The following is a 23,795-nucleotide window of genomic DNA, read 5'->3' as shown; positions in this document are numbered from 1 at the left end:
ATGTGTGGTAAAGCCTTCCGTCAACATGCCATCAGGCACGTATATGCCAGCTGGACTGCGTAGACAAAATTTGCCATCCCGGTACCATGTGCTCAAAGGCTTAGATGTCCACTTGGCGCCACTAGCTACCTTGCCCACTTTGTGCATTCCGCAAGAGGACGAGGGTTCTCTATGTTATACGTACATGCTGTCATGAGCAGATGGAGATGTCTTGTCGCAGGGTCTGCCAGGCTCACTGGCTCTTAGGTGCACGTAAGAGGATTTGGCAGGGTTTGACTTCGACCTTCCCTCCATAAAGCTTTGCAGGTAGGGTCTTCCCTGTGAGCTGCCAACCTTTCCTTTTGGACCCTTGGTGGTGCCCGGCCACAGCCAGTGCTCCTCATGCTTCCTGCTTCACAAGCTGCTCCTTTTGCTGCTATATATTTTGCCCGCGGCGGCACTGTTCTTGCAAGCCTTGATATGGTAGCTGTACCATCAAGCAGACGTGACTATGATGTGCTGCATTTATACGAGACACAAACGAGATAGCTGTCCAGACTCAAGTACTACGAGGTAATTCGCCCTTCAGTGCCATTTGCTTCCGTTTAACCTTATGAAAATCACTCTCTAGAATGCACCAGATACTTCACAGAAGCAGCAGCATGCTATACTTCAATAACAAAGGAAAATTGCAAGGTGCTCACTCTCCCTAAGGCAGGGAAACCTCCATGGTTGCTCATCCTTGAGGAAAGGCTCAAATCCAATTGGCCCGTCACAGTGCATTGGTAAAATTTTTGCAACCCTTTCCAAGTTTGGTCCAGTTGCAAACATGACTATTGCTTGTTACCATAAAATGCATTGTAGAAATTTACAGCCTCGAATCAATTTGTGCATTACCTTGTGTAAATAGCAAAAGAGGTGAGAAAAACCAACGGACAAGAAATGAAACTAGTCTTGCTTGATTGCCCTGGCAAAGGAATTTGTTAATATGGTTTAGTATTCATGTGTTAATGCAATTTAGTATTGATGTGTTGTTTGGAGTCGAAAGTAGTTTGTTTTACATATCATAGACTGAAGTATAGAGAGATGCAAAACTTAACTTGGGACTACTGACCTGATCATTGAGTAGGTGTCTTATCCGAGTGTGTAAGACGGAGAGTCGTGTTTTGTCAAGCTAAAAAATCCCCAAATCAATAGTTATCCGAGTATCTAAGACGGAGAGTTGTGTTTTGTCAAGCTAGAAAAACCAAGTCAATAGTTAAACTTTTTGTCATGCGCGATACAAAATACAAACCATATATAGTGTACGTCATACAAAAGTGCCAGACGAGTATGGTGAAGAGTCCCGTAAATTTGGATGTAGATGACAACATTGAGGACATGTTGACACAATTATTTTGTCGATTTTCACACGCCATGTGGATTTGCTCCAGTTCTTAGATCTACTCTAATCAGGTCATTTTTTATCTTGTAAATAGGAAAACACATATGCAAGGGGGTGGGAGGCTCCCGTTCTTAGATCTACTCTAATCAGCTCATTTTTTAGCTTGTAAATGGGAAGACATATGCAAGGGGGGTGGGAGGCTCCCTCATTTATCAATTGTCTATGGCCTTTATTGATAGATTTACACCACTCTGTAGCTTCACACACACGTCTAGGACATACATGTACGGTTGGTGTGCCTCCGGGCTGGCCACCCATGCTTGCATATGCATATAGGCTCCATTGTCTAGTCGTCCACCGGCCGCCCACCTTTGTTCAGTCGCCCACATATATTTCCTATATTCATTTATGCTGGGCGTTATCTCCCACTTGGGCACCTATATGAGGCGCTAGGGAGTACCTATAGTCAGTCAGTCTGTCTGACACACTGTACATTGCAGGTCGGTGGTTGATGGTAGTCATGGGGGGTTGATTGCCCCCTCCTCTCACATCTAGCGTTCTCTCTCTCTCTCTCTCTCTCTCTCTCTCTCTCTCTCTCTCTCTCTCTCTCATGCTTCCGCACATGCGCACTCACATGGTATTAGCAGCTTTAGGCTCTCCATGGATGAGGCGCTTCTGCAGAGGTTCTCCTCCCAAGGAATCACCACAGCCAACGTTTCTACAAGTGGAGAAAAAATCTGCCATTGCAAAAAGCTAGGTAAGCAATGAAATTTGGAGAGTTTTCATTGTGGAGATTTCACCTTCTCAACCTCCGTTTTCTGCTATCAACATGGCGATTACCAGATCTGCAGCCAGCGTTGGCCATTCCCAAACTTTTCGTCACTGGAAAACCCCTTTGTTCCTTCTGCATATGTAGCCAGATGTGCATTTTTGGACAGCTAGATCTACATTTCAGGAGATCAGGCCAACGTTTTTGCAACTGAGGAGGAGCGCCAGCCATACCTATTCGGATCTTTCCTTTCTTTTCGGTTTTGCATCCGGTGCATTGCCGACGAGAATCCTCTTCATCTGCTACAGATTTCAGTCATACATACCTACTGTCTTTTCTCCGTTTTCAGCCCTTCGACAATTGTGCATAGAGGGATACACCCTCCCTACACCCTCTGCACCACTCCAGATCCTGTCGGGAGCGTACGAGCACGCTGAAAATTGTTGGAAATAGCGTTTTGGTCACCTCGCAGTTGCGTTTTTGGGTGGACAGCAGCCACGTGGTTTGAGCTTTTCAAAGAGGATGAAGTTACCTCCTGCAAGGACACCATCCGGTGGTGGTCCATGCAGTCTCTCGGTGATTGATGCAGTAATGCGATATCTTTGACATCGGCTTGATCATCTACGGGCGTACGATCCTTGGGAGATCCTTATTCCAGCCATCATTCGGCGGTTGCGCACTCCAAAGGGGGTGGTGACTTGTGGTTTGTTGTGGACACACCTATGCACTCATCAGAGGAGTTCACACGAGATATGGTCATGCTCATGCGATATGGAATTCTGACATCCCTAGAGAAGACACCACCATCTTGGGTGGACAAAGACTTACCACTTGACCTGTCACCTCTACATGTCAGAGCACTTGCTTACGCAGGAGCATCTACATGGACTTAGGGAGAGGATCTTGGATCTCTTCTTGGACAGGTTCATTACTTGGATCTACAATCTGGAGTGGGGCTTCGGTTCTTTAGACTCTCTTGAAGAGTTTACCCGCAAGATGCTGGTGATCAGGCATCATTACTCGACTACATTCGAAGTCACCCGGAGCTTGGTTTGGATGATAGTGCAGTTGCTCTTCTATACTCTTGATTATTTGGATTGCTACCTTCAGAGTTGCTTACACTCTCCCTCGATAACCTTCCACCAGACTTATACCCGACCTCAGCCGTAGGCCACTCCCAACTCATCCACTTTGAGAGCCACACCAAGTCCCGGTTTGGCGTTGACGTTGGTGCGGATTCTATTTTGGTTGACACGGAGGATTAGAGGTAGGAGATACAGGCAAGAGGGTGCATATAGATTAGTCTGGCCCTTCCTCTTCTTAGAGGATCTTCACAGCGTAGACTTTTCAATATGGCTTCCCTACTCATATAGGATGATCACGGTGCATATAGCTTGGTCTGACCACACCCCTTCTCAGAGGCCCTTCACAGCACAGACGGTTGAGTCTTGCTTTCCCCTCATCTTGGATTACCCTACCTATTGACAGGACACCATCCGGTGGTGGACCATGTGGTCTCGCGATGGCTATTGTAGCTTACGGTAGCTTCTATAGTCTAGACTGTTGACTTTGGCTTTCCTTGATTCGGAGGACGTTTACAACGCAGATTACTACATCTAGCCTTCCTGAAGTTTTTCACAGCTTAGTCACCTAGCCACCGTGGGTTGCAGGTTCATGTATTGACAGGCTTCCGGTCATTCTCATGACGGTTCCTGGGCTTCTCCATTTTCTCCAGACGGTTTGACTACAATCACACATATCCTATTGGGTAGGACACTTGCAGGTCTATTGGCACTTCTTTTACGACAAGGAGTTTTTTTCACACTCAGTTCGGGAGACAGACACACGTGTCCTATTGGGCAGGACACTTGTAGGTCTATTGGCACTTCTTTTATGACAAGGAGTTGTTTTCACATGCAGTTCGGGACCTTCACGCAATATCGTCACCCTGTATTGGTTGAGTACAACAGTTACTACAGTGCTCGTGACAATATCTTCACCATGTATTGGTTGAGTACAACAGTTTACTACAGTGCTCGTGACAATATCTTCACCGTCTATTGGTCGAGTAGAACAGTTTACTACAGTGCTCGTGACAACACTTTACCATGGAGATCTCTCGGAGGTCGTGACACCCCAGACTATCACTACACTCATGGAGTATCCTTCAATGGATATTGCAGCAGACATCATCATCATTTTCCTCACATCGTTGGCTTCATGCAGTTTGTTGAGCATCAGGTATTGAGAGGGGTTGTTAGATTTACACCTCTACTGCTTTACACACAGGTCTAGGGCATACATGCACATCTAGTGTGCCTCCGGGTTTGGCCTCCCATGCTTGCATATGCATATAGTCTCCATTGTCGAGCCACCCACTTCTGCGCCGGCCGCCCACCTTTGTCCAGCAGGCGCCCACATATATTCATTTATTCTGGGTCGTAGGGTTTTTCTTAGGCATTGCCTTACCTCCCCCTTGGGCACCTATATGAGGGGCAGGGGGTATCCATAGTCAGTTAGTCTGACACATAGTACATTGCAGATTGGTGTTTGATGGTAGTCTTGCGGGGTTGATTGCGCCCTCCTCTCACAACTAGCTCTCTCTCTCTCTCTCTCTCTCTCTCTCTCTCTCTCTCTCTCTCTCTCTCTCTCTCTCTCTCTCTCTCTCTCTCTCTCTCTGCCAACATTTTCTATGAAAGAGTGCAAGGTATAAATGTGAGTGTGCATGTGAGAGGCCAACATTTTCTATGAAAGAGTGCAAGGTATAAATGTGTGTGTGTGTGTGTGTGTGTGTGTGAGAGAGAGAGAGAGAGAGAGAGAGAGAGAGAGAGCAAAACAATGGCATACACATTGCATACAACTTTGAAATGCCACAAGGGTGACTGGCTTCCTATATAAGGAGCCCATCTTAATTGCCAAACCTTCTAGAAATAACCCAAGACATCTTCTTAAGAGAGAAGGGAGAGAAGGTTTTAAAAACTGAAGAAGGTTTGTTGACTTGGGCGAATTGCAATGAAAGGTAATCCTCAAGAAATATGTATACTAGAGACATAAATAGTAGTACAAGATATATAAGGACAAAGTGTTGCAACTAAGCAACCATGGCTAATCTTGCTCATAGATTCATAGCTAGCCACAAGGCTAAATCGAATATAGATTGTTACATATAATAAACATTCACATCTCTACAATAAAGCCTACCAATATTTATAGGTTAGTGAAAATTTTGATTTGGTGCATTAAACTTTGCTTTTGGCTTTTTGTTTGGTTGACTATTTCGTTGTCTAGTTCTTCACAACTCCATCATTCCTTCCCTCCTGTTTAATATGCATCCTCGCAGGGTGTTTATCAACATTCGTTTTGTAGATGTTCAAAGTGACACGTAGAATTGTCTTGTTTATTAGCGCAATTGGAGAACAACTAAAAGAATTGAATGAAAACTCAATAGTCTTATAATATCGAGGAATACTATTCATTCTTGGTTGGTCCTTCAATGTTGATATAATTAAACATCTTTTGAATCTTTGGTAATTTGAAAAAATTACTCAGACTACTTATCATTAATAATGCAATACCAGTAAGTTTAGCTATGTCTTTCTTTCCATGGGCTTCTTTAAAACATAAACTTTAATCATGATATGAGGATATCTGAACAATAGTTGTTTAGGTTCCTCTACATAAACATCTCGATTGAACTCATTCAAAAATATCCAAACAAAGTTTATCAATGGCTCTTTCAAATTCCTCTTTGGTTTGATCCATAGCCAAACCAAAAAAAAAAAGTTGAATTGTTGATATTAGTTGACCATCTTGGTATTTAGAAATCAAATTTCCTAATTGATTTTATCACCTTCACTACAAAGTGAGAAATTTTAATCTAGATTATCATCAGGGTAGCAAAGGAGCGTTGAAAATTAATATCGTGTTTATTCAACTCATCATGCATCACTAAAATGTATATGGGGACAGGGGCTAGACCCTCCGAAGAGATTCAATGAGGCCACTCAAATACATACACAATGTGCAATTTCATAAGTAACTATGAAAAGATGATGGATATATAACTGTGCTATCAATGTCATCATCGATATTAGACCAAATTGATGATAAAATTAAGAGCTAACAATTCACTTAATAAAGCTAACTTTCATCAATTTTGATTGACGAATCACAAGCATTCAAGGATTTTATTGCTTGAATACTTATCAACTTAACTAAATGTTCCAATGGCAAGATATCATTGTCCTCTTAGGTATTGAAATACATGATCTTCAATACCTTGTTTTATTGGTTTGAACAATGTTTGAATCATAAGTTTTCACAGGTGTGGAAGTCTTCAGCAACAATGAACATAGAATCATGATCTCGAGAAGAATAGTGTGGCTCAGAATATACTTGCATGAAATATAAGTTGTCATCCAAATGATTTTTGACTAGTTAGAATATAATATAAAATTAGTTGGTTCATTGTCCTCATAAAACTGCTCCTTTTTAGATAAAATCCATTTTAATGAATAAGATAGGTCATGCTATATAGTTGAACAATCATTTGAAAACTTCGGTACTCTCTTCTCCTTTGCCATACCTTTATCTGCTAATACTTTCATGATTGATACAACTCCATGATCTTTGAAACTTAATATCATGGGCTGTACAATAACTATCAACTTTGCCAAGCATTCAGATTTAAAGTCAGAAAGAATCATCAAAATCTACTCATCACAAAAAATTGATAATTCAATTTCCATTGATAAATTTAATTATGGTTGACAATACAACAATTTAAACAAAGTTTGCTTTCTCTAGTACAAAGTGTTATTCATCATAGCCAAAACAAACCATGTCTTCCAAAACAGAAGCTCATCCCATGAGACATCATCACAAGGATTGGCTCCACTGCTCTCAAATGCATGCAACACTACAAAAGCCTCAAGTCTTTGCGCACTACTTTTAGCTGGCACCTCCACCATATTGTCAATAGTTGGAATGTTTGCATTAACGCTCCCAAAGCTTTGGTTGACATTGACCTCTTCATTAGCATCATTCAAAGAGTATTTTAATGCAGGTATCAAATGTTCCTTATATCAGGACAAGTCTTCCATACTATTGTATGAAGATTTCATCTCTTTAATTTGAAACTTTTCCAACTTGTCCATTATGAAGTAATAATGTTCAATGGCCTATAAATGAATGACCTTTCTTTTCTCAATAGCTGTGAAAATCCATTAGATGTATAGTGTGATATAATAGCTGTTTCTATCACAAATAGACTATCTTCTCCCTTCCATGGCATTCATTCGTGGTTCTTCCTTCTTTCGTGGTGGTTGCTTTGCTAGCTTGCATGTCGACCCTACCGGTTCCTCTCTTAATATTGTTTTCTAGAAGGTGTCTATATGGTGGTGTCTTCTAGTTTCATCGACTTCCTCCATAGCACTTCACTAGTGTTTCTTCCTTCTTGTGGATGGGAACCTTGTATGGTAGTAGTTTTGGTTATCCTCTTGAGACTCTTCCTGCTCATCGCTAAGCCTCTTGTGTAGTGCTTGTTTCTCAGCGCACCTTTTGATGTTATCTTCGGCTTCTTTAGACATGCCCCATACCTCTTTCGATCGTTTACTCTTCACAAAATTTTGGTCATGTCTATCTTTCAAAGGTTTTAATGGATACCCTCCCCCTCTTCTCGTCTCCCTTCAGTAATTGCCAGGACACATTTTAACTTTTTAAGGAGGGTTTTTTTCCTTTTTTCTATTATTTTCAATAATACTTACTGTTTGGCCATTGGCCCATTGTAATTGTCTACAGGAATCTTTGATACAATTTTTCCTTCCTCTAGGGGTAGATACCATTTTAAGTGCTCGAAAGGGGTCAAGTAATAGAACGTCAACTATGATTTTAGAGAGAGAGAGAGAGAGAGAGAGAGAGAGAGAGAGAGAGAGAGAGAGAGAGAGAGAGAGAGAGAGAGAGAGAGAGAGAGAGAGAGAGGTTTCCATCATCAACATGGCTTTCAGCAAACCCTTGGCAACTATCAGTACCTCGAACTTGCATGCATTCAGCTCTTTTATTGTGTTCCATCACACTTCTCCTATAAGTTTCCAAATTTTCTTTTTGCGGTTGTGGTGTAGCCAATGGTCATGCTTTTGTTAAAGTTATGCATCTCAAGTAATGCCCAGTGTGATCCTATTCACTTGATATTTTAGGTATTTTTTAACTTACTCGACATGAGAATGGGTTGGGAAATTTATTTGAAGGGTATATGAGGACCCTAAGCCCCATTGTATAATCAACTAATTAATTGCCGAGCGTGTTGGTGCAAAAAATGTCTCTTTCTCTCTCCTGCATTCTCTCTCTATCTTTACGCTTCCACATCGGCTACTTTGACATTGTGTTAGATCTTCTTGGCTTGTGATTGTGGGAGAGTGATAAGAAGAGGAGATCAGCGATAGCTATGGATTAATGGCCCAACACAAGTAGCAAGCTTAAGGATCATTCTTGGCATTTGATTTTGACGTTGAGTGTTTTTAGATATCGGCTGGCTAGACAAAACTCATAAATGGCTCCCCCATGTTCAAATGCTAGCAAAACAAAGATAGAAGACCTAATTGTGGTCATTGGAAATTGATCATATGGTTGTGGTTTTATTCAAAGGTTTGTGGTACATTGTCGATGGCTTGAAGACAAGACCTATGCGATCTGACAACAATAGTTGGACTCAACTTCAAGATGACGAGTTACTCCAATCATGTGTTGATTGGGATGCAAGTGATCCAAAGCCCATGTCTCCCACTATTCAGGTTTTTCCCACAATACTGACTTGAAAACTACCAGTAAGATGTGGTCAAAACTTGGAGATATGTTTGATCGAGACTATACGATGTGAGCGGCTACCCTTCTTTGGCAATCTTTTCGCATGAAGTTTGAAGCGTGGACTTTCGTTTAGTCATTTTTTAATGAAGGAAAAGTTCATTCTTGATCAATTCTTCACAATGGACAGTGCATTGACTAGTATTGAGCGAGCTACCTTGGTACTTATGAAGTTTCTTGAGGAGTATGAGATGGTTGTAAATGCATTATGCTTGCAAATCATGAAGGAAAAGTTGGATTTTGATGATCCTACTGTTTTTCTCATTGAGGAAGAAACCATCTTACTCTCCCAAAGTTCGAGTTTCGAAAAGTGATGAATCGGCACATGCTACATCAAAAACTAAAAAAGGAAGTCCCGGAGGGGTTGTTACGACTATGAAAGGATGGTCCTTTGTCTTACGATACATCCAAAGGCAAAGGTAAGAGCTCTTAAAAGGACAAAAAAAAATGGTGCTCTTTTGAAGAAAATTTTCATTGATGTTTTTGAGGACAAAAGTTGTCCTTCAAGCGGGGGTAATGTTAAGACTAGGGTAGGATGTGTGACACAATCCATAGGCAAGGCCGATTACAGATAGAGTGCTACATATATGGCACTCCTAAAGATAGGTCTGGGCATGTGTGTGTGTGTGAGAGAGCGAGAGATAGAGGTGGTAAAGATGTAGAGAGAGAGAGAGAGAGAGAGAGAGAGAGAGAGAGAGAGAGAGAGAGGAGAAGTTGCACTAATGGGGTCCCAACCAACCCTTTGAACCTCCCCCCCCCCCCTGCCCCGCCCCGCGGCATCGTTACAAATGTCGTATTTGCTTTAGATTGTGTAAATAGAAGGCATAAAAATATGCTAACTCAATACAAGACTACTCGATTTGATGGTCCTAGCAACTTTTTAAGATGAAGTGCCTCTAGGGTTGAATGGATGCACCAATGAGGTCTGACTTGATGTTGGTTGTAGATGGCTGCCAAGGGTTAGATCTGGGACTGATTTGGGTGATAGGAATCAAGGGCCCAATGCTAGTTTCAAGAACATAAATCTAAGAGGCTAAAAATGTATCAAATCTAGCATTAATGCAATGCTGAAATGATGCGAAAGTTGGGGCAAGGATGGGAGAGAAAGGGCTCTCGTATACCAAGGCAATAAGGTCATCTAGTGAGGGGAGGGGAAATAGGTGGCCCCAAGTTCCACAAGTCAATGGCTGCCCTCAGAGTGCAAATATGCAATGGTGTGATTGTTTTATGCCTAATAACATCGCACTCAAGTCAGAAAAGCATCTAAAGCTTGGCATGGAGTATGACATGAAGACAAAGACAAAATCATTGAAGGCTAAATCTTTGTAGCAATCATTGTATGCATGGCTTGCCTTGCTTATCAATATGCAAGTTGGTTTGATGTTTTTGCAACATGGCTACAATACCACCACCCCTGCTAGCTAAATCAACCCGCGTAAATTGAATGTTTTTGAGTTCTGCAACTTGACAGCCAAGCTTCTTGTCGCAGGGAGTATTTGTGATGGTGACTAGTCATGTGTGTGCCTTATGTTAAGCATGCTTTGACCGAATAGCTCAAAATCTACATGTGTAATTTCTTTTAGGTGGAATCTGAGGTGTGTAATTAGAATATTTTTCCATAGCTTGGTCTTTGCTAATGGAAGTCCACCAAATGGATAATTGAGCCATCCCAAACATTTATGAAGTATCATGCTCATCGTTTGATAAACTCCATGACCTAATAGACAAAGGTATATAATCTACTATTAGTTATAGCATCCACCTACTAAACTCAAGTCGAAGCTTGCTCCTAGGATTATGCAATGGAACACATCAAAACATTGCTTTCGAGGTCTCTTAAAATTAGACGACTACTCATACTTGTAAACCAATGCACGAGAGACTAGATCAATCTTTGGAAGCTTCTTAGCGACCTTTCTAGTACCAAGCTTTTGCCAAAGCTCATGAATATACAACTCAAATGTGTAGACAGTGTTACTTGATACGATGTCTATACAGCCAATGTAATAATAAACAAAGAACCATGATACAGATTTGGTAGATTGGAACATTTGCATGCATCTACATGGCAAAGCCTAGAGGTAACTTCTTTCTCAAGCTCTCTGTCTCCTCTACAATAGCCTTTGAATTTGACATTGCAACCTCCCAATGGAACCCATTAGGAGTGTGGAGGATAATTTGTATGTTACCGTCAAACATGCAATGATCCATGCTATTATATAACGGCCTTACATCTCACATGTGTAAGTTTTTTTGAGTTTTGTGCAGGTTAAGAGGAAAAATCAAGAAACCACAAGCAAAGCTTCATAGGTCAGCATTGAGCTTATCTCTTAGTGCTTGAAGTGGTTGTTGCTAGAATGTAAAGCTTCTGTTTTATAAGCATCCTTCATTTTAATTGTATTTCTAGAGAAGGTGCAAGAAGCTAGAGAAGCTGGAACAAGCTAGTTTCACAAGAGGGGTCTGCAATTATCATCATCTTGTTAGCATGTGCATTGAAAATGGACTCCACACCTCTTACGATTTTCTTAAAGTCCATAGTGTAAGACTCAAGGGCCATTTAGTGTCTTTCAAGATTGCTCATGACTACTTTTATCATACAAAAGTAAAAAGCTACACATTCAAAAGGAGTTGAGCCAAAATTGATGCTAGACATTGCACCATATTGTTGTGTTTCTTTTCTCAATTTTCATCTCACATTCTAAGGTGGTGTAAGATCAAGTGTTATTGAGCACCTTTGAAGCTTCATCATAGCTACTTTCATAGGCTCATCAAAGTGCCTTTACAACAAGCTTAAAACTTTAAATTTCTAAACCATTTGAACCACACAAAATCCAAAACTACATACTTTTTAAACAAGTTGAGCGATAACATTAAGGAAATTGTGAACTCAAAAGGGATCCTTTGGGTTTAAGATTAATTAGTGGCCAATCAATAAGAAGAGAGTGGTGGTGACACCTAGTACCTAAGAAGAGGTAGCCATGCTATAGTTTGTCCCTAAATTTCTTGGCTTCCCTTGTTCATAGCCACAAGATTTGAGGAGAAAAGTGTTAGGAACAAGGGAGGGAGGGGTGCATTGCTTTGTGAAAGCCACTTTGTAAGGTGAACGATCACTTTTATGATGTGAGGGGTTTCAAAATGTGCATTCATGTAGACAAGTTAGCTTAGCTTTTGTCATGTGGGTGAAACAGGGGAGGCAACCAAAGATAGGTAGTGCTCTCTCAAAGGAGCGAGAAGGACTGGAGTGAGAAGCGCCTTTGTTGGGCTATCCTATCTCTTTTACCAACTTGAGAAAAGCTATTTTATCATGCTTCTTTGTCCCGAAGTACATGACCGCGCCTTTTGAAAACGACCCCTTACTTGACAAAAGTCACTTTTCACTTTTCATACAACAATGGACTCCTCTTCTACCTTTTTTTTCTACTTGAATTTTGTGGTTTTGACGAAGAGATACCAAAGAAAAGAGGGGACCAATTATGAGAATTCTACATTTTCTTAAATGCTAAATGTCACCACCATTATCTTCCTATTGGTTGGCCACTAATTAGTCTTGAAACCAAATGGCCCTTTGTGAGATAGACATTTCTCCTAATGTTTCTCTGTAGCTCATTTGAAGAGCGTGTAGTTTTTTTCTTTTGTGTACCGCATGTGGTTTAGGAGATTGATTCTGTAAACTTGTTGAGAGATGGTTTGATTATTCTGTGAAAGTAGACATGGGCAATTCGAAGAGAGAGCTAACCACCCTTGAGTTGTTACACACACAATTTTGATTCCACTTTTTAGGACCATGCTCAGATGTGAGTCCAGTGCAGACCTTTGACATTTCTTTTGTGTTTTTTGCAAATTGTCATCTTTGGTGTTAAAAAATGAAAAATTTTGCATTTACTTGTGATATGTAAGGCCAATGATCACATGGCTCATTGCACATGTACTTAGAACAAAAAAGTGCTCCACACTCATAAGAGGATGCAATGTCAAATGTGAAGGCTAGTGTAGAGGAGATGAAGAGCTTGGGAGAGAAGCTACCTTTAGACTACACCAAGTAGGTGCATGCAAATGTTGTAATATGTCAAATATATAGCACTTATTTTTCTTATTATTACATGATTATATAAACTTTGCATCAAGCAATGTTTGCTACATATGGGGTGAAAGGTTCATGGGCTATGTCATGAGCTTGGTACTAGAAAGTTTGCTAGTAAGATCATGAGGGATCAAGCATTGAAAATGTATCGTACCACACGAGCGATGAAGGGGGGCTACTCAAAAAGCTTGGTAAGCGTATAAAATATGTTTCACTTGGTGGTGGTTTGGGTTTTTTTTTTTTGGGGGGGGGGGGGGAGGTTTGTTGAAGCAATAGAGATGTACCAGAAGGAGAGATACATATATTTTCTCTTTGAATTCTTAAAATAAAAAATATCTCCATTGACATATATAGATAAAGAGTTTGACTAATACATCAAATGCCAACATTCCCGACACAATCTTCGTAATTCCTAGTTACTGTGAATTGAAATTTATTATTGGACATTACAAGACCTAAATCTTTTCAAATAAAGAAACTCAAGTTTATCCATACTCACGAGCTGCCATCAAGGATTACCTAAAAAGTATTTCTTTCTCTTTTAAATTTCTCTTATAGTGTTAAAGTTTTTAGAGGCTTAGGAATAAAGAGAATCCATCAATATTGTAACTTCATGGTAATGCACTATAATTTAAGATTTTTGGCAAGATTAGGTGATCAATGGAGCAGTTAGGATGCTAATATTATGTGCACTTTAACACTCACACTAGTTGTGTTTACATACACTAGTAGTGATTATGCTTAACTATGTTGTGGCATATATGCTCCACATGAAGCATGTTTTTTATGCGAGTTGATTAACTCTACTTGCCATTTACGACACAAAGTAACTTCACGTACAAACCTATGACTAGAATTCAACACTTCAAAACAAATCACGACTTGGCAGCTAGAGTGCTCCCAAGCAGACAGTGACACCATGTTGGCCCCAAAGGTTGGTGCCCTTTTTTATATTTCTTTATTTCAATTGAAGTTGGAGAAAACCTTTAAACTTCTACGAGGTATCCCACTTCTATTGGACTGAAAATTTCCTACTCTAGACCAATTTTGGCAACATAAAGATAGTAGAAGGTTTCACATACCAAATCCCCATGTACTAGGTGACTTTCCACGCGCATTAGAACACTTCTGCAAACTTTGGGAGAAAATACAGCATGTTTTTTTGCCTCTAAAAGGCAATGGAGCACCTGTTTAATAGTTCCCTAGCGTCCTCGAAGCTCCTAGGATCTTCAGGCATCAAAAAGGTCAAAACCCTAAGCTTGCAAAAAACTACAGAAGGCTGTAATTCTCTGTTTTGGCTCCGTTTTGCATGCCAATCGCATATGTAGCAAGCCCTTCAGTTCTTGCACCTATAGGCTACTTGCCCATTGATTTGGACAAGATTCTCGCAAGAAATCTCTCCAATGGACTTGCTTGCGATTAACAGTTAGCTAATCAAGTACTAGTTCAAGAGGCTGTTGCCTTCGCAATCGCGCATAAACCCACAGAACTATACATATAGATGAATAGCTCTTGAGCTAAGCATCACGATTTTGTATTCATAAGGGGAGAGATGTGCTCGAGAGCGGAATCATCGTGCTACATAAGACAAAGGAAAAGGTAAGCTTTGCATTAAAGTTGTGATCACATGTACTAACTCCTCACAGACACGGTAGCTCTTAATAAAGTCAAATCAACCCCCAAACATCCCATATCGATTTGGGCCAACCCCATTAGCTGATGTGTCTTGTAGAGTGGCTTTGGAGCCGCCCGGATGACTTCAATTGAGCCTAGCCACCCTTTTACCACTCGGATTTCTTTGCTGATTGTTCCAACCATCTCGTGGTGACCTAGCCTTCATTGCTGCGAGTGAACTTCTTGGCCATCAACCTTTTACACTGGCCATACAATGTTTGGCCATTTGTGAAAGAGGGTCCCTAAAATTAAATAAAAACCAAGGGAAGTTTAAGGTTAGTGTTTTGCATACCCCCCTGTTGAAATTGCAAACATACTCAATTGCATGCCAAATATACATGACATAGATGATTTAGTGTGATTAGCACCCTTTTATGATCACATGTATCCGCAAGAAAGGTCATGAATCATAGATACAAATGACTTAATGAAACCTTCATACTTTGTCATTCGGTCAATCATAGAAGTGAATTATATCTTTACCCCTTGTTAAGCAATGTACACTTCTATTGCACTGAATATTATGTACATATGATGTGCTAGCTCTAGGATCACCCCTCTTCTCAGCACGTTGAGTTGGGGCATACATCGGTTGTAAACCAAAGGCTTCAAGGTAAAGTTGCAATACATTCGGTGACTAACAATTCACTCTCTTCCATCCACTTTGCAATCATAGGTGGAGAGTTCTTGAACTTCACTAAATAACGTCATGTAACCTTTTTCCTAACTTTTCTTTCCTTATGTGCCAAAATATGCTCAGGTGCCAAGATCTTATCAAGTTCCTCAACTTCAGGTTGATTTCCACTTGGCGTATCTTCTGGCACATCACCCACAAACGGTCTTAGAAGACTCACATGAAACGCATTATAAATCTTCCAATTGTCAGGCCATTTCTCCTATAAGCAATATCATTGATCTTGTCAAGAACTTGAAAAGGCCCACAGTAACGCATTTTGAGCTTGAGAAACAATATTTCCTTGCCCTTCATCTTCTTTAATCTTGTCTTTTTAAACCGCAAAAGAACCCAATCACTAGTAGAAAACAACAGTTCACATTGGTGATGATCAACAGTCCTTTTTTTCTTTGCCCGAGTCTTATACATATTATCCATGTTCCCTACATATCAATCTACTTCAAAAATCTTATCCCTTTTGTGAAAAATAGGAGGAAACTTTTTGCCACCCTTAACAATTTCAAAGGGTGCCTTGCATGCTGACGAATGCATCGTATTGCTGTATGCATACTCAAGCATGGGTAAATAGTGTTCCCACTTGGCCTTATTATCTGATACGTAGGATTTTAGCAGATATGAGAGAGTAGAATTGGCTTCTTCTAACTGTCCATCAATTTGTGGATAAAATGAGGAGGAAAACTTGAGCATAGTGTCCATGTTTTCAACCAATCCTCTCCAAAAGAAGCTCTTCATATGAGGATCATGATCATTGATCATCGATTGTGGCATACCATGGTACTTCAACACATTGTACATAAAGAACCATGCCATCTGATCAAATTTTATTTGCTTCCTGATAGTAATAAAATGGGCATGTTTATTGAACCTACAAATTATGGTCCAAATACCATCATTCCCTATTGGTGTTCTTGGAAGATCAAAGATAAAATCCATAGCAATATTTTTCATGGCTTGTTTGGAATAGGCAATGGTTGTAGCAACCTTGGTGCCTTTTTCTTGTCAAAATTTACCTTTTGACAAATGACTCATGCTCGCACAAAGGCTCCACATCTCTCCTCAAAATGGGCCAATAAAAGAATGTCTCGATGGCTTTTACTGTTGCATCTATACCACGATGCCCTACATATAGTGGGACATGACTTTCTACCATAACCTTATGTCGAAATGGCCTCGTGACACATAGTCTTCCATGCGTCATCATAAAAGCATCCTTGAGGAGATAGTGCTCATGGCTTTTTCCATCTAACAACTATTCAAAGATTCTTGCAAAATCTTTATCTATAGCATATTGTTCCTTCATGTCATCAAGCTCATGATGATAAGGAATTGACAACTAAAATTTGCGGCTTTCTTGACAATGCATCAACTACAACATTCTTCTTGCCTTCCACATGCACAACCTGGAAGTGGAACATAGAGAGAATGTTTGCCCATCGCATATGATTTTCAGATAACTTTCACTATGTCAAGAAGTATCGCAAGGTCTGATGATGTGTTTGGACAACAAGATCAGCACCTAGCAGGTAGTGTTTCCAACTTGAAAGCATGAATCACAACCAGTAGCTCTTTCTTATAGGTTTGCATAGTTTGTGCTAGCCCTTGCAAGACTCTGCTTTCATAGGCTACTAGTTGAGCATCTTGCATCAACATTCATTTCACCAATACCATTGCCACAAGAATCACACTGGACCACAAATGACTTCTGAGGTCTGAAAAAAACTATTGGATGCGAAGTCGTCTTTTCCTTCAAGAGATTAAAAGCTGAAATTTCTCTTTGTGTCCATTTGAAAGTGACCTCTTTCTTTTGCAAATCATGTAGGGGTGAAGCAATCTCAAAAAAGTTTTATATGAATATTTTGTACTAAGAACATAATCCCAAGAATCTATAGAAATCATGCACAATCTTCAAGTCTGGCCATGTCTTGATTGCTTCAACTTAGCAGGATCCATTCGGACACCATCCTTTGGCACTATGTGGCCTAAAAAGTGGATCTCTTCTAAAAATAATTCACTTTTCTTGGGGTTGATGAGCAACCTATGACTACGTAAATCTTTGAATACAATGGTTAAATGACACTTATGTTCTTATTGATTCTTTGAATAGATTATCATGTCATCAAAGAATGTGCCAACAAACATTTGATGTGTGCGGAAGATATGATCCATCCTGCTATTGAACGTAGCACGAGCATTTGTAAGACCAAATGGAGTCACTAGAAACTCATATAGAGCAAATGTTGTTCTAAACACAGTCTTCCTCTGGCCTGATACAAATTTGATGGTATCCACTCTTAAGGTTTATCTTGCTGAAAATTTGTGCACCCTCTAAACGGTGAAGAATATCATCAATCCTTGGAATAGGAAACCTATTCTTGATGGTATTCTTAGTCAACACAAGATAATCATTACACATGGGCCAAGAGCCATCCTTCTTTTGCACTAGAAGCAATGGGGAGCAAAAGGGTGAAGAACTAGGTTGAATCAACCCTTTTTCTAATAGCTCCTCTACTTGCCTCATAATCTCTTTCTATTGGGCCGCACTAACCTCGTAGGGAGGTCTTCTTGGTGGGCTACAACCTATCACCAAATCTATTGCATGATCCTCACGCCTCTCCAGTGGCAACTGAGACGGTAATAAGTAAAAAAATAGTCACTAAACTCTCACAAAAATGCTAACGTTTCTTTATCTAACAGAGATAAATTTGATTGACAATTATCTGAAACATCACGTGCAAAAATCAATTACGCCAAAATATGATTTTTAATTAGAGAAGCGATAGACAAAGCTGATACAATAGGGATAGACGCTCCTTCAAGCTTTACATCCAAGATGTGAGTTTTGCCCATATGCTACACAATGACCTTTTTGTTGAAGACATCCAAAACTTCATGTACACGGAACATCCATGGGATTTTCAACAACACATCGCACGCTTCCAATGGCATGATGTAAAATTCTTATGTGTCCACATATGATTGAATGTAGACATAGCTTTCAAATGATGGGAGTAACACACTCTGAATGGCGAGGACATGCCAAACGAGCCTCTGCTATGTATCCCATCTCTTCCGCTTTGATGCCCAACTTGATAGCCAACTCTGGTGAGATAAAGTTTGCCTTGGCACCTACTAATCAAAGAAAATAAGCATTGTCTGATCCCTGACTTTATCCCACGCTCTGTATAACTCACTTGCATTAGAGTTTGGTCTTTCGTCCACCATATTTGGCACTAAACTAGGTATGGGTTTGGGCTTCTTTTATTTCTTGTCCTTTTTATCCTCTGAGTTAGCTGGTCTCTTCTCTATGGACAATCTGTAGCAAAGTAACCATGGTGCTCACAAATAAATCATTTATTATGAGCCATAAAAGCCTTCTTCTCTTTGAAAGACTTGCGCACAAAAGGCTTCTTCTTTTGTTTCTTAGTCTGTCCTCTAGACGTCTCGATTAAGTCCTTAGCTTTTTCTGACCTTCTTGACCCCTGGGACGCTTCAGGAGTCGCTTTTGCAAAGGGATTCTTTGTTGAATTTTTCTTTGACTCGCATCCATTATCTTCTCCCTTCAACAAGACATGATGAGAGTTGGCAACTTCCATAAGTTAAGTAAGGGTGGCCACTCTGTTGTTTGTACAATAATTCATGAGCCCTTTAGGCAGCCCACAACAATACTTCTATATCTGCTTTGTCAATGGCACAAATCTATAGGCAATAACTGAAAGTAATGCTTTACAAAACTTTTGATTATACTCCTCTAAGCTTTTGCAAGTAGCCGCATTGAGTTGGCTCTAATTTGTCATAACAGCGGCTTCAAATTTGTTTGACGGCCACGCAAACATCTGTTTGAAGTAAACCCATGTGACGGGTGCCTGTCCTTGCATCAACAATGTCGTCCACCATGAATGCGTTTCAAGAAAGTGGTAGCTTTACGCACCTTTGAAGCCTCAATAAAATTCCCCCCTCCCCACATAGGTAGTATCAAACTGTTGGCAAAACGTGAGAGCCTTTATCTTTTCCTCAAATCCGCTAAAAGTATCAAACTTCACAGATGCACCACCTTCTTTGTATGGTTTTGGCCTGTCCAACACTACCAAATTATCATAAGGAAGTGTCTTCGACATGGGTACAATGGTAGGGATCATTTGTGCCCCTTGGTCATTAGGATCTTGGCATCCTGGTGCCATATCTTTCTTGCTGATTCGAAAAAATAGCCGTACTAAAATTTCCCTAATGTGACACCCCAAATTGTCCCTAATTACACTGAAACCCTAGCTATAAGCCGATATTATCATACATGGGGTTGGGCATTATCCCGTGCATACCCCCAAAGACCGTTCTCTTGACATGTATCGTTGATTTTCAGGTACATAACCAACCATGCTTTTGAAACACAGATCCACCCCCAAAATACCGAGGATGTACTGTAGGTGGTGGAAATACCTGATGCATAGCCTGGAGGTAGTTCCCTGTCCATTTAAACCAACATTTGGACTTTGAAAGGTAGCTGGCTGAACTGGTATAGCCTTTGGAATTGGTGTTCTAACCACATGTTCGTACACAAAAGAAGTTTGTCTTGGATCCCCAACTAACTCTGCAACATGCAAATGCTCCCTGCCCTGCTAGGACACATAAGGAACCTAGGCTTGAGCCTGAACGTGCTCTACTAGTTGAGAAAATTTTCTTACCTATTGTAACACTGGTGGAGCTTACAGAAACTCCATAAGTCTAGGGCTATGCAACAATTAAGTATACACATTCACAACAACCAATTGTGTCCTAAACGCATCCTCGTCTAGCTACCCAATCATTAACCCTCGAGCTTGTGGAACATTCATATCAACAAAAGGTACAGAGAGTGGTGGATGTGAACTCTCTCCAACCTCAAACACTCGAGGAATAGCCTGTCTATCCATTGAAGAGGAACCCTCTTCTCTTGTGTCATTTGTCTTATCAGCCATAATGGAATTCCAAGTTCCTGCACTTTGTGTCTTTGCCAAAAACTGACCAAGCCTCAATTCTTGAGGAAAAAGTGATACTATCCCAACAACAAAACCATGAAACCGGCCCTTAGCCTCACTAAAGGGCGGTAAAATTTGGCTTTCACGTGATCTATGTGTTGATTAACTCTACTTTCACTTTACGACACAAAGTAACTTCACGAATACACCTCTGACTGCAATTCAACACTTTGAAACAAATTACATCTTGGTAGCTAGAGTGCTCCCAAGCAAACAATGATACTGTGTTGGCCCCAAAGGTTGGCGCCCCTTTTGGTATTTCTTTATTCCAATTAAAGTTTGAATAAGCCTATAAACTTCTATGAGCTGTCCCACTTTTATTGGGCTGAAAATTGCCTACTCTAGACCAATTTTGGCAGCATAATGATAGTAGAAGGTTTCATAGGCCAAATCCCCATGTACTAAGTGACTTTCCACGTGCATTAGAGCACTTTTGCAAACCTTGTGAAAAAAAAATCACAATGAAATTTCTATTTTTTGCCTCTAAAATGCATCAGAACACCTGTTTAATAGTTCCCTAGCTTCCTCAAAGCTCCTGGGATCTTTGGGCATCAAAAACATCAAAAAGGGTCAAAATCTAACAAAGGTCTTGCAAGTGGAGAAGTAAATTATATGGATGAGAATGCATATTTGTGGGGTAAAGAAGACATTATGTTTGATAGCACATGCAAAAGGATTGAGGTTATGCAAATTGTAAAGCGATTGTATGGAAGACAATACTGTAGCTGCAAACACTGGATACTTGTCATGTGAGGTACATGATATTGAGTTGGAGGAAGAATATGTGTCTACATGTGGTTTCTTTATGTCATTTCTCTCAGGGGAAAGAGGGTTGGACGGGCTATTAAGAACATCTTTGCTGCTTCCTCTTGTTCTTTAGCCTTCCCCGACCCGCAGGCGCATGGAAACTAGTGGATGGTTGTCAATTACCTACTCAATCTTCTAAGACAATCACTACTCGAGGAAATGAAACATGGACATCCTATGTGCTCATGAATGCAACTCAACCTACAATGCTCACGCTCTCTGAATCAAGACCAAATGTGCCCGAATCACCACCATGAAACTCATAGGGCACACTCTACTTACCAAGAGGTCGCTACCCTATGGACTCTAACATGATATCCTAGGCTATTATGGTGATGGCAGGACATGTCGATCCACCTATGGGTGACAAGGACCTGATGACCATTCTAGTGTTGGGTATGAAACAACCATATGCGATGAGTTGTGCTGATGGTGTAGAGGATACACATAGCATTGAGTTGCATGCCACATATAGATCGACAGGGGTTGCATTGAGCATAGATAGGACTACCAAGGACTAGCTGGTAGATATCATGCAACTATCATCGACCTTTAGAAGTCTCATGCACGATCTTCTAGTATCAAGACCAAAGATAACACGTGTAGTGGGAGTATTTGCAGTTGGCACTGTCAGTCATGCGGACAAACACTATCATGATGCATCATGGAGCCATGCAGGTCATTACATGATACATAGAGGATATGAATGCGTACTTTAGCAAAGACACGTTGTTACAGCCTATATAGATAATGAGCATAGATTGAGGTTAGCTCCCTATATTCTACTAGGTCCTATTGTAGATCCACTTATCAGCACACTCACTTTTAGGTGGAAGGTGTTGGGGTAAAGGCGATGTTTCCAATATTGTTTGGCTGTCCATTATTTATATGAATAGAATGAGATCTCTCATCACTTTTGAGAGGTATATCCACCCCACACAGTGTGTCCATCTCTTTGCTCACACCGCACGCGCACCATTCATTACTTTGTGCCTTCAATCATAATATTACATAGTTTCTTTTATTCCCATGTATCAAGAAGTATAAAAGTGAGGTGAATGTTTTTATTTCACAATGTGTACATGCCACATCACAATAGCATATGGCATAAGTTTTAAGTCTGGTCCACGAGGGTCACTTAGGCCAAGAAAACGTTGAAAACCCATGGGGTGGCAGGTTACGTGAAGGAGTAAGTTCTGCAAATTCCTGAAATTCGTCAAGAAAGGATAAGAAAAAGGTTGATGATGCCCCTAGGATGCCAAATTTGAGTGCAAGTTATGACAATGGAAACAACTGGTGGATCACTACAGTGGCAACATGTGAGGTAGCATGGCTAGAGATGCTACTTGGAAAGTTGGGTGTACAAGTTCAAAGGTTAGTCAAGATTTACTGTAACAACCTTAACAACATACTATTGGTGGAGATTTGACCCATGCAACAAATGCGTATGCAAACACACATTGTATTATAGGTCACCGTTTCTCGTCATGTATGGTCCTGACATGTAGCTCTGCTCGCCTAAACCCATCGGTACAAAGATATCACCAAACAGACAAACGGTTAGCAAGAAAACTCACTCAGAAGCTTGTGGGAGCTCGCCTCGCAACGGAATCAAAACCGAGCAAGCTTGGCGTTGGTACACAACCCTCATCATTGCTAACGCATTGGTGGTATCTCTTCCGTAATGGCTGCTCCATAGTGCACGTAGGGAAGAGATAAGACCTCACTGCCTCTCTGTCTCTTTCAGATGTGGTACATAGTAAACACAATGATTTAATTAATTCCAAAGTTTTTTAGAGTTGCAAAAATTTGGTTTATATACAATTCCTCCTTAGAGGCTCATTCCTACCAAAAGTGATCTCTTAACCCTTACAAAATATCTTGCTTCTCATGAAAATTAAATAATACAAAAATGGTGTAGCTTCTCATGTTCAGTCGTCAACACTCTCCCCCTCCTAGTTGGAGTCCTCTCGGACGATGGTGTATCGGCCTAGGGTATATGTTGTGCATAGGCTACAACTGTGTGCTAATGATGGCCATGTAATGCGGGCCTATATGCATACTCAGTCAATGCATGGAAAAGATTAATGATGTGTGAGAAGAGGGTATAAGCAAGATTCTTATTGTCATTCGATGCTGAGGTTTCCTCTTATGGCATTACCGATATTAGAGCGGTGAAATAATAATCGTTCTAATTGTGCCGCTCATTGTTTGATTGACAATGGATGCCCTTGTACTGCTGGTCCGTTTTGTAGCTGGGTGGTGGCACACTTGTTTGACTCCAGGAGCCGCATATGCCATTTGTGTTGGCCTTTGTTCAAGTGCCCAAATTTCAGTTGGATTTTTTGGAGTTTGCCATAATTTTTTGGACATCCAAATCCACTTAACATTGTGTTATGGTTGATATGGTTGTGGTTGGGGTTTGATCTGAGGGATCTGTAAAGGGAGTTCCCTGTTGTGTCGCTTTGGAATCTAGATTTGTTTGATGACCTTGAGCAGCAAGCAATTGCTTTAGCACCCATACCTTTGTAACATAC

General features: G+C 40.6%; 1 protein-coding gene across 13 annotated transcripts in view; it reads left to right on the top strand.

The window, feature by feature from the left end:
* Nucleotides 1-23,795, top strand: part of LOC147459329 (uncharacterized) — an 87,200-nt gene that overhangs the window by 18,233 nt on the left and 45,172 nt on the right. Inside the window, exons 3-5 of one of the 13 annotated variants that reach the window (XM_086510620.1) lie at nucleotides 11,023-11,071; nucleotides 11,259-11,300; nucleotides 12,179-13,095. The exons of 3 other annotated variants lie outside the window; for them this stretch is intronic. In XM_086510620.1, the coding sequence (XP_086366746.1) occupies nucleotides 11,023-11,069 (47 nt within the window). In that variant the 3' untranslated portion in view covers nucleotides 11,070-11,071; nucleotides 11,259-11,300; nucleotides 12,179-13,095. Of the gene's footprint in view, nucleotides 1-8,774; nucleotides 10,999-11,022; nucleotides 11,072-11,258; nucleotides 12,146-12,178; nucleotides 13,096-15,505; nucleotides 15,770-23,795 lie in introns of those variants that run through there. 9 more of the 13 variants (XM_086510621.1, XM_086510625.1, XM_086510619.1 and 6 more) reach the window with 9 other exon arrangements.

Source organism: Adiantum capillus-veneris, chromosome 4 (assembly GCF_014529385.1).
Source record: "Adiantum capillus-veneris isolate H3 chromosome 4, ASM1452938v2, whole genome shotgun sequence".
Lineage (NCBI taxonomy): Eukaryota > Viridiplantae > Streptophyta > Polypodiopsida > Polypodiales > Pteridaceae > Adiantum > Adiantum capillus-veneris.
Note: the sequence above shows the minus strand (reverse complement) of the source record. Positions and strands in the feature narration are given on the sequence as shown.